This window comes from Panthera uncia, chromosome C2 (genome assembly GCF_023721935.1).
Source record: "Panthera uncia isolate 11264 chromosome C2, Puncia_PCG_1.0, whole genome shotgun sequence".
Classification (NCBI taxonomy): Eukaryota; Metazoa; Chordata; class Mammalia; order Carnivora; family Felidae; genus Panthera; species Panthera uncia.
Genome location: NC_064810.1, coordinates 1618130 through 1630802, shown reverse-complemented (window position 1 = coordinate 1630802; position 12673 = coordinate 1618130). Strand labels below are relative to the sequence as shown.

At 62.7% G+C, this 12673-nt stretch overlaps 1 protein-coding gene across 1 annotated transcript in view; it reads right to left on the bottom strand.

Annotated features, from left to right (window-relative positions):
• ITGB2 (integrin subunit beta 2) overlaps positions 1-12673 on the bottom strand; it is a 23844-nt gene that overhangs the window by 10271 nt on the left and 900 nt on the right. Inside the window, exons 2-6 of the mRNA XM_049627722.1 lie at positions 5525-5585; positions 5092-5180; positions 2197-2377; positions 1048-1218; positions 247-488 (exon numbers count right to left, since the gene is read on the bottom strand). Coding sequence (XP_049483679.1) covers positions 247-488; positions 1048-1218; positions 2197-2377; positions 5092-5180; positions 5525-5582 — 741 coding nt within the window. The 5' untranslated portion in view covers positions 5583-5585. The remainder of the gene's footprint in view (positions 1-246; positions 489-1047; positions 1219-2196; positions 2378-5091; positions 5181-5524; positions 5586-12673) is intronic.

Genomic DNA, 12673 nt, shown 5'->3' with positions numbered 1-12673 from the left:
GGCCTCACCTTGGTGGGTCTGGGGACCCGGGCTGGGCGGGGCCTCCCTTTGGGGGGTTCTGGGGGCTGGGCGGGGCCTCCCCTTGGGTGGGCTCTGGGGACACGGGCTGGGCGGGGCCTCCCTTGGTGAGGGTCTGGGGACGGGGGCTGGGGGGGGGGGGCTCCCTTTGGGGTTGGTCTGGGGACCCGGGGTGGAAGGGGCCTCCCCTGGGAGGGGTGTGGGAACCCGGGCTGGGCGGGGCCTCACCTGGCAAGCGGCGACCTGCATCATGGCGTCCAGACCGCCCTCGGGGGCGTCCAGGTTTCCGGAAATGAGCTGCTTCCCCACCTCGGTCTGGAACTGGTGGGAGTTGTTGGTGAGCTTCAGCACGTGCCTGAAGGCGAACGGCGCCTGGCACTCCTTCTCTTTGTTGGGGCACGGGTTCTTCAGCTTCTCGGGGTGCGTGTTCACGAAGGGGAGCACCGTCTTGTCCACGAAGGACCCGAAGCCTGAGGGGTGGGCGGGACGAGTGGGGTGGGCAGGAAGCCCGCCGTGGAGCCTCTGTTTTCCTACTGCGCAGCAGGGCACGTGTGCACGAGTGTGATCGTGTACGAGTGTGAGCACGTGCACGCACGGCGTGTGAGCGCATGTGCACGGATGGAGGGTGTGCCCGTGCGTCCCTGCACACGGCTCGGGAGGAGGCAGACGGGGGAGTCAGGCGTCTCCTTTGCCTTATGCACGTGTGTGCCCGAGACTCGCACGTGGCAAGTGAGTCGGTGCAGGTCAGGACGCTGCCGGTTTGCCGGCTTCTGTCTTTGCCGGCGTGACTGCTGTGCGGCCCCGGCCTACTCTGCTGACTATTTGTTTTTTTAATGAGTAGCACGGTAGAGGTTTTGTTTTTTGAACATATCAGAAAACAAAGGAGAAGGAAGGAGAGGAGGTGGAGGGCTGGATGGCGTTGACAGCACCCGGGGGGCCTGCGTGGGGCCCTGGCAAGCCCCCCCAGTGCCCTGCCTGGCAGAGGCCCGGGGCAGCAGGGCCGGCCAGGACTGAGGGGGGGAGCCTCACCGATGCGGCCCGACTCGGTGATTTCGTTGAGAGCCCGGAGCAGATCACCCCCCAGCTTCTTGACGTTGATGAGGTCGTCCAGCATGGAGTAGGAGAGGTCCATCAGGTAGTACAGGTCGATGGGGTAGCCCTTGGCCCGCCGGAAGGTCACGTTGAAGGCAGCCGCCTGACCTGTCGGTAGGGACGGGGCAGAGAGAAGGCATCTCAGGGGCACTGACCTGCCCCCCGCAGGTCCCGAAATGTTCACTATTGCCCCCTTCTCCGTGGCCCGTGGACGAGTCACAGGGCGCCCAGCTAGATGGAGCATTCAGACACACGCACACCGCTGAGCGCTCGTTCACCAGGCGCTGTCGAGGTACACGTCTACTTGGCTGTCCCTGCAAGCCACGCTCTGCGCCCCCAGCATGGGGCAAACCCAGCCATCCCGGTGCAGGCCCCCTTCCCGATCACGTCCCCTCTGGCCCCTGTCTGAGTCACAACACGTTCTCATGTGATTGCTGGCTTATTTGTCCCAGACCTAGGGCGCCCCGTCACATAGCAGATGCTCAATAAATCGCCAAAGATCAGGGACGGCGTGACTGAGTTGTCTCTCTGTCCCGCTTCCAGCCCCCAGCTCCCTGCAGGACTGCCATCACGGAGGTGAGGCTGAGGGACAGACTCCACCCCGTCCTGCCCTGGCCTGTGCATTGCATGGTCCTACGCCTTCCACCACAGCCACCTTCCCAAAGGGCACTTCTTAGGGCACTGACAGGGTTCTGCGGTCAAGTCAGTTTGAGCAACACTGATTTAAACAGTCATTCGAGTTCCTTGGCCACAGGACTTATCAGAGCCTTTGCTCTGCCAAGAGCACCTGGCATTCTGAGAGTGGGACAGAAGAGTGTTTCCCAGATGGTTGCTTCTCCCTTTTGGAAAGGACGCAGAGCAGAGGCACATAGCCACAGGTGGTGGGTGTGGGGGCGCCCTCCTGCAGGCAGAGGGGATGGGGCCACAGGGGTGCTCAGACTCCATCCTTGGGGTTTCCAACCGTCCTTGGATTCCTGCCCACCTTGCTGTCCGACCTGGCACATGGACACTTGTGCCATCGGTCGGCCCTGGCACCCAGAGCAACCTACACGCATGCTCCTCGTCTGTGGCCGAGGCCACGCCTACCTGGTCTCAGGTAGAGTGTCACTTTCTGTGGGGACAGCTGCTTCTGGACGCCCTCCTGGTCGTCGTGGGTCTCGGCCAGGCTCCTGGGGTCTATGATGTCGTCAGCTGCACATCCCTTCAATAGCAGCTGCTCCCGGGTGTCACAGCGAACGGAGTCTGGCTCCCCCAGCCCAGTGAAGTTCTGGGGGTGGGATCGGGGGTCAGGAGTCAGGAGGAGGGTGGAGAAAATGTGGGGGCCACACTGTGGGTGCTGCATGAGACTGGCCCTCGGGGTCACTCGAGGAGGCTGACTCGCCTTATTCCCACCTGGGATTCAAGACAGGTGTCCTTGTGGGGGTGGGGTGGGCGGGAGGCTGGGCAGCCAGGAAGACACCTGCCTTCCAGTGGCCCCTCCGTGGGGATCCTACGTCCCCCCGGTCTGGGAACCAGCCGTCTGCCCTCCACTGCCTCCGGCAGCAGAGATGACGGAAGGACCGGTGTCTCCAGCCCCCGGCTGGCCCATGGCGGGGTCCCTCAGCAGCCCCAGAGCCGGGAGCACCCGGCAGGGGTGTCCACGCCCTTCAGCAGCCTTCATCGGAGGCTCTGCCCTGAGAAAAGGCACGTGGCACCCGGGGAGCCCTGGGTCCAGGGCAGTGTCCTCACGACCCCACGAAGACCCCTGGGTTCTGACAGCACGGGGCAGGAGAAGGGCCCGCGTTCGGTGGCACCAAGGGAGGACACGCTAAAGACAGGTGTGCGGCTCTCTGCTCCTTTCACAGAAGGAGGCTCAGGAAGGGTAAGGCGGCCACGCGGGAGGCCGGCCCGGTACAGCCGGGGCCACGGAGGGGCCACGAGGGCTGGCGCTTCCTGGGCTGCCTGTCTGTCCCTTTGGAGCTCTGTCGGTGCGTGAAGTACTTGAGACATAAAGCGAAATCCACAGGAACAGACAGAGTCCCAAACGGGATCCCCGTGGAAGGAAGCGAGGCCAGCTCTATCCCCAAGGAACGGAACGAGCCCACGAAAGGGAAGGGAGAAATCCAAGTGGCTGGCAGAGGTTTCCCCCCCGGGCTGTGGCCGTGCCGCATCCGAGCAGAGAGACCCCACCACACCCCACTTCTCTGTAGGCTGCTGGTGGCCGGGGTGCGGGCTGGCAACTCGGAAGCCGCTGCCCCCGCCTCGTAGGGTTGAGAAAAGGAGGACGTGTACTGCAGCTATCCGGAGGCAGGCTTCTCGAGAAAGGGAACCAGAACCTTCAGAGCAATGTCTGATCCCACCCTTGGGGCCAGGAGAGTGCGGCTGGGCCTGGAGCGTCTGGTTGTTCTGGAGTAAGAAAGTGCTCAAAAAAAGTGATGAGGGCACAGGCTGGCGGGGGGTGGGGGGGGGTGGGAAGGGTCCCAGTGGCCAAATGTGAAACCATTTGAGCCTCAGAATGACGGCGATAGATTGTAAAGCTATTGAATAAAATAAAAATCTACGGGGTCCACACTGATGAGAGAGAAGAGACTGTAGGAGCCGTTGCGGGAGTCCGTGAAGTGGACGCCACCACTTGGCAGCCCTCCAAGTGACAAGTGATTCGTGCCCGAATCACCTATGGGTGCCAACCTGAGCGGGTGTAAGCCTGGCGGGGAGTGGAATGTTTCCTGGCCTCGGCGCATCTCCCCACAATTACTTACTAACCGCAAGGAGTGAATAATGACATCACGGCAGAGACGCCGGGCAGTCGCCCCCTCGGCTGGGCGGTCCACACTGGCATCACCAGTGTTGGGACGCGGTGACAGCACGAGTCCCGGGCGGGGCTCTGGCCAAAACGCACGCTCTGGGCCCAATCGGAGGGGAGGCCGGGCAAGCCCACGCTGAGGGCTTGCACACACCTGCTCCCCTGAACTCCGGGGAAATGTCAATGACGTGATGACGCAGAGCGAGGGGCGCCCTGGATTGGAGGCGACTAGGGGGACAGAACACCTACGTGCAGAGCGTGACCCTGGGTCACCACACAGACAGAGGGAGATGCCATCAAAGGCATTATTGGAACAACTGGCAAACTTTGCGTAGAGCGTGCAGGGGTGATGAGGTGCCACGGGCAGTGTGGAGCCTTGGAAAAGTGTTTTGTGGTACTCTGAGGGGACGCATTGTGGTTAAGGACCCTTGAAGTATGAAGAATTAAGGGTGCCCCAGGGTGGGAGGGTATGGTCAGGATCCGGGGGTCCCCCGGGGCGGGAGGGCACGGTCAGGATCCGGGGGTCCCCGGGGCGGGAGGGCACGGTCAGGATCCGGGGGTCCCCGGGGCGGGAGGGCACGGTCAGGATCCGGGGGTCCCCCGGGGCGGGAGGGCACGGTCAGGATCTGGGGGTCCCCCGGGGTGGGAGGGCACGGTCAGGAGCTGGGGGCGTCCCAGGGGAGGAGGATGTGGTCAGGAGCTGAGGGTCCCTCAAGGGAGGGGTTCTCTCTAGGAGGAGGGTGGGCCTGGGACAGGAACTGTCAATTTAGGGACTGTGCCCTGGAGGTCTTATTATGGGTAAAACATAAAAACGAAAAAACGCAGCGGAGGAGTTAAGGTCCCGACACAGAACCGCCCACAACTTCTCCCCTGAAAGCTGTGTCCACTTCCCTGTGTGTCTCCTCGTGGTCTGTGGTCTGTGGTCAGGGCTCGTGCCTGGGCAGGGGGCACAGAGCAGGGGTCCGCCTCCCCTGGGGCTGCCCCGGGGTGCGGCCAAGTCTACCTGTCCCTCTGACAGTCCCGTGCCCCTGGGCTGTGCCTGCCCCCCCCCACGTCCCCCCGGAAACAGAGGGGTGGGCGCCCCTGGGTGCCAGCAGCTCCAGAGGCAGAGAGAGGGCGCCCGGCGGGGGGGTGGGAAGGGGGGAAAGGCAGGCCAGGTGTGGGGGCCCTCGGCGGGCGCAGCCTAAGGCGGCTCTTACCAGCTTCTGGCACCAGGCACAGCCGGGGCCCGACTCCACGCAGTCCCGGCAGTTGCTGCCCTTGAACTTGGTACACTGCTGGCCGAGGGCTGGGGGCAAGATGAGGCAGCTCCGTGAGCGGCGGCCTGCGCTGGCCAACCCCACACGGAGCCACGGGCACTCGGGGCGGCGGAGCTGGGTGCGGGTCAGGGGGTGGGTGGGGGAGGAGGGGCAGCCGGAGCACCAGGAGGGGTGGGAGGAAACCAGGCTTCGCGGGAGGGGGAGTGCAGGGAGACTGAGGCCCGTCCCTGGGACTTGTTCCCAGGGGCGCCGCCCCTCCAAGGCTGGAACTCGGCCCTGGAGGATGCGGGGGGGGGGGGGGGGGAAGGGGGGGGGCCCCCCCCCCCCCCCCCCCCCGGCACGGACCGCATGGCCCTGCCTGCGCGGAACTCACCGGACCAGAGGGCGAGCAGACCCACCAGGGTGAGGAGCGGGAAGTGCTGGCACAGCATGTCCTGGGGACGGAAGGGGTCTCAGTGACGGGGCCTCGGACCCCACACTCTCCAGACTCTCCGGCTGGCTGGCCCACAGACGCGGCGCCCGAAGGCCCTGTGCCTGCTGCCCCGGGGTGGCCAGCCCCCGGGAGAGGCCGAGTGCCCGAGGCGGGCTGTGCTGGCAGCAGGAAAGGAGGCCTGAGCGGCGTGGGGCTCACTGCTGAGCCCACCAGCCTCCAGGGAGGAGCAGGGAGTGGGCCTCCCTCCAGGGACACGTGTGCACGCAGGCGCACACCCGGGACACCCCCCCCCCCCCCGCTGCACCCATCACACACACACACACACACACACACACACACACACACACTGCACACTGCATGTGTGAGGCTGCACCCGTGGATGGGGGCTGCGGCCACCGTGTGCCCGAGTCCTCAGTGAACTGAGTGCCGATCTCAGAGCAGAGCCTGGGCTGGCCCGGGGCCTCCTGGCAGCTGCAGAACCAGCATGATGGGCGCACCTGCCGGGAGCCAGCCTAGCCAGCCGCCCTGCTCAGACGCCCCTGCGGGAGGGGAAGTGGGTGCTGCGGAGCCCACTGCTGCCTTGTCCGAGGCCACAGCCCTAGGCCGCCAGCGTTCTGTGTTTCCTGACGCACACCTGCCGTCCTTAAACACCCAGCACCTGACGTTCGGCGTGGACAGGGCCCCGACACTGCCGGGTCCTGATGTTCCCAGATACAAGGTCGTTGGGGCGAGGCTGGGGACGGGTGTTCAGGTTCTCGTTCTGGTTCCTCAAGGCAGACCCGGCACCTTCTAACCCACCGCCCGATGGGCAACACCTTCCTCGCCAGGATGCCACCCTCCCCTGAAGGCGCCCCGGGTTGGGGGTGCCGGATCCTGGCTGGGCCCAAAGCACCGATGCCCCAGGTCTCAGAAATCCTCAGTTGGCCGTGGTCTTTCCACCAGACCAAGAAGGCAAACAAGGTGTAGGGGAGCCAGGAATCGGGAGCTAGCAGGCAGGAAGGGGGTCGCATTCTACCAGAAGAAAACATCCAGGGGCGCCTGGATGGCTCAGTTGGTCGGGCGTCCGACTACGGCTCAGGTCGTGATCTCACAGTCTGTGAGTGAGTTCGAGCCCCGCGTCGGGCTCTGTGCTGACGGTTCAGTGCCTAGAGCCTGCCTCGGATTCTGTGTCTCCTCTCTCTGCCCCTCCCCGGCTCACACTCTGTCTCTCAAAAATGAATAAACGTTAAAAGATCAGTACAGCCCACCCAGAACGTCATGTGAAGGCCGGCTCGTCTCCCGAGGGCAGGCCTCTGAGGCCCTGGGGCTCCCCGCCCCCTGACACTGCCTGGTGGTGGCCGGCCAGGAGGGTGACCTCGGGGCCAGCAGAGGCCCTGACCCAGGGCCCATGGTCCCTGCCTTGCCTGCTGGGCTCAGATGCGGCCTGTAGGTAGGTCCCCGTTTGCACCCCTGTAACCCGTGTCTCTGCACCCAGAGGCTCTGGGTGAAGGAGAACCAGCCGGGGCTCCCCTGCTCCCGTGGCGGTGTTCCTGTGCGTATTAGCCCCGTCCAGTCTCAAGTTCCCATCTTTTTGGAGGTGCCCCTGCTCCCTGGTCCCCACCAATATTATGATCAGGACCCAGAAATGTCAAAACAGAACACTCCATCCTTCCTGTTCAGGGTCAAAATTGCAGAAGCCACGTGGCACTGTGGCTTCCTGGGTCATAGCAGTGGCCACATGGGCCCAGGCAGCAGTTTTCAGTTCACTGCGGCCAAGCCCGTTCACGAAAGAAAGCCCCTTGTCTCCCACTGTGGGTGCGTGGGGCTCAGGCGAGGCCGGTCCCGGTTTCCATCTGGCCCCTCCAAAATTCCACAGCTGACCGCCGGTGCAGACCAGCCTGGGGCTGACCTGGCCACCGCCCCAGGCACATTCGGTCTGTGGGTAGCGGCCCCCTAAAGAGGAGGCCAAGTGGAGGGTGGAGACCCTCCCCAAGTGCCCAACCATGCCTGCGCTCCCTCAGGGCAAGCCCGTGCCACAGCCCCGGGGAAGGGGCAAGTGCTCTCCTGTGGCCACAGACTGGACCCCAAACATTCACAACAACCAGCACGAGAGCTCCTGGGGTCCTCGCATGGGGAACGGAGACCAGCGGCAGAATGTAAACCTGGGTTCCCGTTTTCCCGACACACTCCTCCCACAGAGAGGGAGGGAGCCTTGATTACGGTAAGAGGTAAGACGGCCCACAGGCTGTGATGTCCTGACATTGACCACAGGAAGCCGGGTGGGGGCTGTGGCTGCCCTCTCTCCACGCGATCCTGGCCTGCAGGAGATGGGGGCGGCCACGGAGGACCCGCGTGTCCCCCAGCCTGGTGGGGTGGGAGCGGGGTGGGCGGGGTGCCCCGACACAGGGTGGCTCTGGCCCGCAGCCAGCCCTCCTCTCAGCCTCGGGCGGGTGGGGGCGGGTGGAGCCCCCTCCTCCCTGGGCCTCAGGGGGCGGGGCTGCGGTGCACCTGCCCGGCAGGCAGGACTGGCCCTCAGAGGCCAGGCCTCGCCTGAGACCAGCATCCTGGAGCCACACAGACCGGGCCCCCTCTGAGCGCAGTCCTGCAGCCCGGCTCCCGCTACAGCACAGGGTGTGGGTGCCCGAGCCCTGATGGCCGCCCTGGCACACTGCCTCGGCTTCCTGTGAGACCGCAGCTCTGGGTGGGGGCAGGCTTGGAGAGCACTCCAGTGCACCCCGGCACCCAGCACCCATGGGCACCCGACTCGTCAGGACCCTGGCTCGGGAGCTGGAGGGCAAGTGGGAGGCCCCGGCTGAGCAGGGCAAGGAGGGGGACCCCAGGCTCCAGGGCCCAGCCAGGAGTCCTGAGGCGCGGGCACCCTGCTCTAGCAGCCCCCAGGCCTCACCGACCCGGACCCGGACCCGAGCACGGCCCCTCCGGTGCAAAACCCGAAGTCTAGGCAGCTTGAGCTACCCCAGGCCCTCCACGACTGTGAGGACTCTGCCCTCGGGGAGGCTGCTGGCACAGCCTGGGTCCAAACTGCAGGAAGTGGTGACTCCCGAGTCACGGGCAGGGTCGGCCCCCCCAGACCCAGAGACCCGGGCCCCGAGGCACCCAGTGGACGCAGCTGACCAGGGTCTCCTTTGGCAAGAGTAAAGCCCTTAACAGCCAGGTGAGAGGGCAGGGAGCATCCGAAGAACGACACGCTACATTTCTCCCCAATCTCTCACACACAAACACAACCCATATTTGGTAAAAGACAAGAAAAAGCAGAAACATTAAAAAGAAAAAAACTTCGGGCAGCATGCCGAGGGAGTGCACAGTGTCTGACTCAGGACAGTAAGCTGGTGTCAGATCAGGTTTCCCGTCAAAGAGGAGGCGGAAAAAAAGGCAAAAAAAGTGTGGGGGCCCGGGTGGCTCGGTCGGTTGAGCGTCCGACTTCGGCTCAGGTCGTGATCTCACAGTCCGTGGGTTCGAGCCCCCCGTCGGGCTCTGTGCTGACAGCCTGGAACCTGGAGCCTGCTTCGGATTCTGTGTCTCCCTCTCTCCCTGCCCCTCTCCTACTCGCACACTGTTTCTCTCTCAAAAATAAATAAGCATTTAAAAAATGAAGAAGAAAATCCCTTCGGAAACTTCCTCTATCTCTACCCACGCAACTTAAAAGTATATAACCAATTGTTCCTGACGCCCCCAGTATCCCTCTTTCTGCCCACGGTCCTGTGCCCGTGCTTTAATAAAACCACCTTCTTGCACAGAAAACGTCTTAAGAATTCTTTCTTGACCGTTCCCTCCCGGCCCACATCACATCAAAAGATGAAGGTTTTGCAAAAGTACAAACCCTCACGTTAGGCCACTCCAGGTCCCCAGGGCTCACTGGCCATCAGAACGGCTCAGGCCTGTGGGGTCAGAAAACCCACCGACCTGGGTTTACGGGCCCAAATCAGGTGATGGAGGGTGGGCGAGGGGGAAGGCTCTGGCGAGGAAGTTCAAAGATGGGAGGCAGCCCCCCCCCCCCCCCCCATGCGGTACTCATCCCCGGAGCCTGCGGACTCAAAGCTGTTTCATGGTGAAAAAGCCCATGTCTACCAGGGATCTGAAACAGGCACCAGCCTTCTTAAACCAAAAGGCAGAGTATGGATATGGAGTCGCTTCTGCGTTCTATAAAAACACAGAATGGACAGAAGCTGGCTTCCGCGGGGGCGGCTGGAGCCACCACCTGCTGAGCACGGAGGCTCCGGACAGACCCAGGGCACAGAAAGCGCAGTGAGGCCAGAGGACGCAGGGCCTGTACGCTCCCTGGACCCCCAGCCCTACAAAAGTGTCTGCGAGGCACGTCGACCGTTGCCCACCTCACCCCGCGAAGTCTGACGGCACACATTGCAAGGGCCAGTTTCTCAGCATGTGGAAGAAGACGAGACACCCTCCCACGTATCAACTAGACATTTTAAAGAGCTCAGGGGCGCCCGGCTGGCTCAGTCAGGAGAGCATGCGACTCTTGACCTCAGGGTCGTGAGTTCCAGCCCCACGCTGGCTGCAGAGATTACTTAAATAAATAAAACTTTGGGCACCTGGATAGCTGTCAGTTGAGCGTCCGACTCCGGCTCAGGACGTGATCTCACGGTTCGTGGGATCGAGCCCTGCATCGAGCTCTGTGCTGACAGCTCAGAGCCTGGAGCCTGCTTCGGATTCTGTGTCTCCCTCTCTCTCTGCCCCTCCCCTGCTCTTGCTCTCTCTCTCTCTCTCTCTCTCTTTCTCTCAAAAATAAATAAACGTCAAAAGTAAATAAATAAAAAGACATTAAAAAAAGAAATTTTAAAACAATGTGATAAACACCTCTCAGGTCAGAGAGGAAGTCAAAATTATATTTGCAGACAACATCCTCTGTGCAATTCCACCTCTGTGCGGTGAAAACCCTCTGTGCAGGATGGGATGTGAAAACAGATGCCCGATGTGCTTTGGTTGCAGGTGAGGACAGGTGCACGTACGGGGACGGAAACGCAGAGGTGGGGGAAAGAGCAGGAAAGCTTTGGTAAGGGAGGCAGGAAATACACAGACGAGGGCAGAAGTCATGAATGGGAAAAGCGAACAAAAAAGCGAAAATCGACAGATCGGACCTGCTTCCTGGGAAAAGGCAACGACCTTGGTATGATGATCGCCAAGCAGCTTGGGGAAGAAGGGTCAAGATGGCAGCGGTGCTGCTGGGGGGCGGGGGGGGGGGCAGGGTGACCCTGGCTCGTGGCCCGGGGCTGAGTCAGAGACAGGGAGTGGGTTGCACCCCAGCCTTCAAAGGGGATGAGCAGAAGTGGGGGTTCCCCAGGAAGGGGCCTCCTTCACACCAGAGGCTGGGTAAACTCCGTGGAATTCGGGGACATAAAATGATAACAGAACCAGAAGAGTGTATCTCTGAGTCAGGAAACCTTCTGAGCATAAAACTAAGGAAGGAAATACCAAGAAGACAGACTCAAAACAGGTCATGATCTCACGGTTCATGAGATCAGGCCCCACGTCGGGTTCTGAACTGACCATGTGGAGCCCACATGGGATTTTCTCTCTCTCCCTCTCTCTCTCTCAAGATAAATAAACTTAAAAAGTCAGTGATAAAGAGGCAAGTGTCCCAAGAAAGGTGGTGGGCAGTCGTCACAGCCGGCTGACAAACATTTGACCAAGTGCGGCGGGCTAGCAGCCAAGTAGCCAACCCAAAGAGCCGGGCTTCCCGTCCACCTGTGCAGCTGGACAGCGGCCCGTGAAGCCCACCCTGTGGGCCCCGCACAGCGGCGAAAGTGGGCAAGCGCCTGTTCAGGGCAACTCAAGGTTCGCGGAAAAAGAAAAAGTGGATATATCCCAACGGGCCACGTGTCTGTCCGTCTGTGCCGCGCCGGGGACCCGGGCCGGGGGCTCACGCGGAAGCCGGGCTCTGCTGGCTCCCTGACCCCCCCGGGAAGTGGGGTTTGAATTATACATTCGATTGTGGAGTCAGCTGGAGTCTGAACTACCGGTGGCCCTCGTCACGGGTGGGGGGCCTCCTCCGGGGTGCACACAGGTCCTTCCCACCCCCGGAGAGCAGGCGGCATCCTCGGAACAGTCTGCAAGGCCCGTGGTCAGTGTTCCCGTCTCTCGTGAAAGCCCCAGGTGATGACCGTAATTTGCCCTGGGCCTCCTGCTGCCGCACAGGGCAGGCCGGCCACGGCCACGGCCATGGCCACGACTGTAGGGCAGGGAGCTCCACCCAGGTTGCTACAGAGGCCAGAGGCTGAGCCTTCGGGAAATGATTTACTCTACCCCCTCCCATTCTGAGCAGCCCGCCCCAGCCCTCCCACCCCGTCCTCTCCCCGGTGGAGCTGATCCCTAACCTCACAGAAACCCCACATGGGCCACTGGAGTCAGCACAACCCTCAGTCACCTGGACATCAGGTGCCCACAGAGGGAGACCCTGTGCCTGCCTGGGATGTAGCACTGAGGTGTGGGCTCGGCCGCTGCCACCAGAACCTGGGGTCCCCCCGCCTTCCACCCCGTCCCTGGCTGCCCCTCCTCCTCGCCCACTCAGGGTCCCAGGTGCCCCCAAAGGTGGGGAGCCCAGCCGGGGACGGCAGAGCAGGACCCCAGCCCTGGGTCGAGGGAAGAGGACGGGAGCCAGGACGAGGTGAGACCAGGGGACCGAAGGGCGGTGTCGGCCGGGATCCAGGGGGACCCCGGGGCCCAGACGCGGCTCCAGGCCCCCCACTCCCAGGAGGCCTCGGGACAGGCCCCCAGGAGCCTGGCTGTGGGAGGCTTAGTCACACACCTATGTCTGTCCCCCAAAACTCAGCTCTCACACGACACCTTCACAGCATTCGGCCCGAGCTCGCAGACCTCTGACGGTCAAAGAGAAGCGGTGGACCCCTCAGCAGGAAAATGCACACGTACCACATGCACACCTACACACACCTACACCCCCCCACACCCATGCACACCTACACACGTGCACGCTTACAAGCGCACACATGGTGCACACCCCCTTGCACCCCCACGTCCACACACACCTACACACTCATACACACACGCACACTCACACGCAAGCACACACACAATGCACACCTATACACCCACACACGCCCATACACACATGCACAC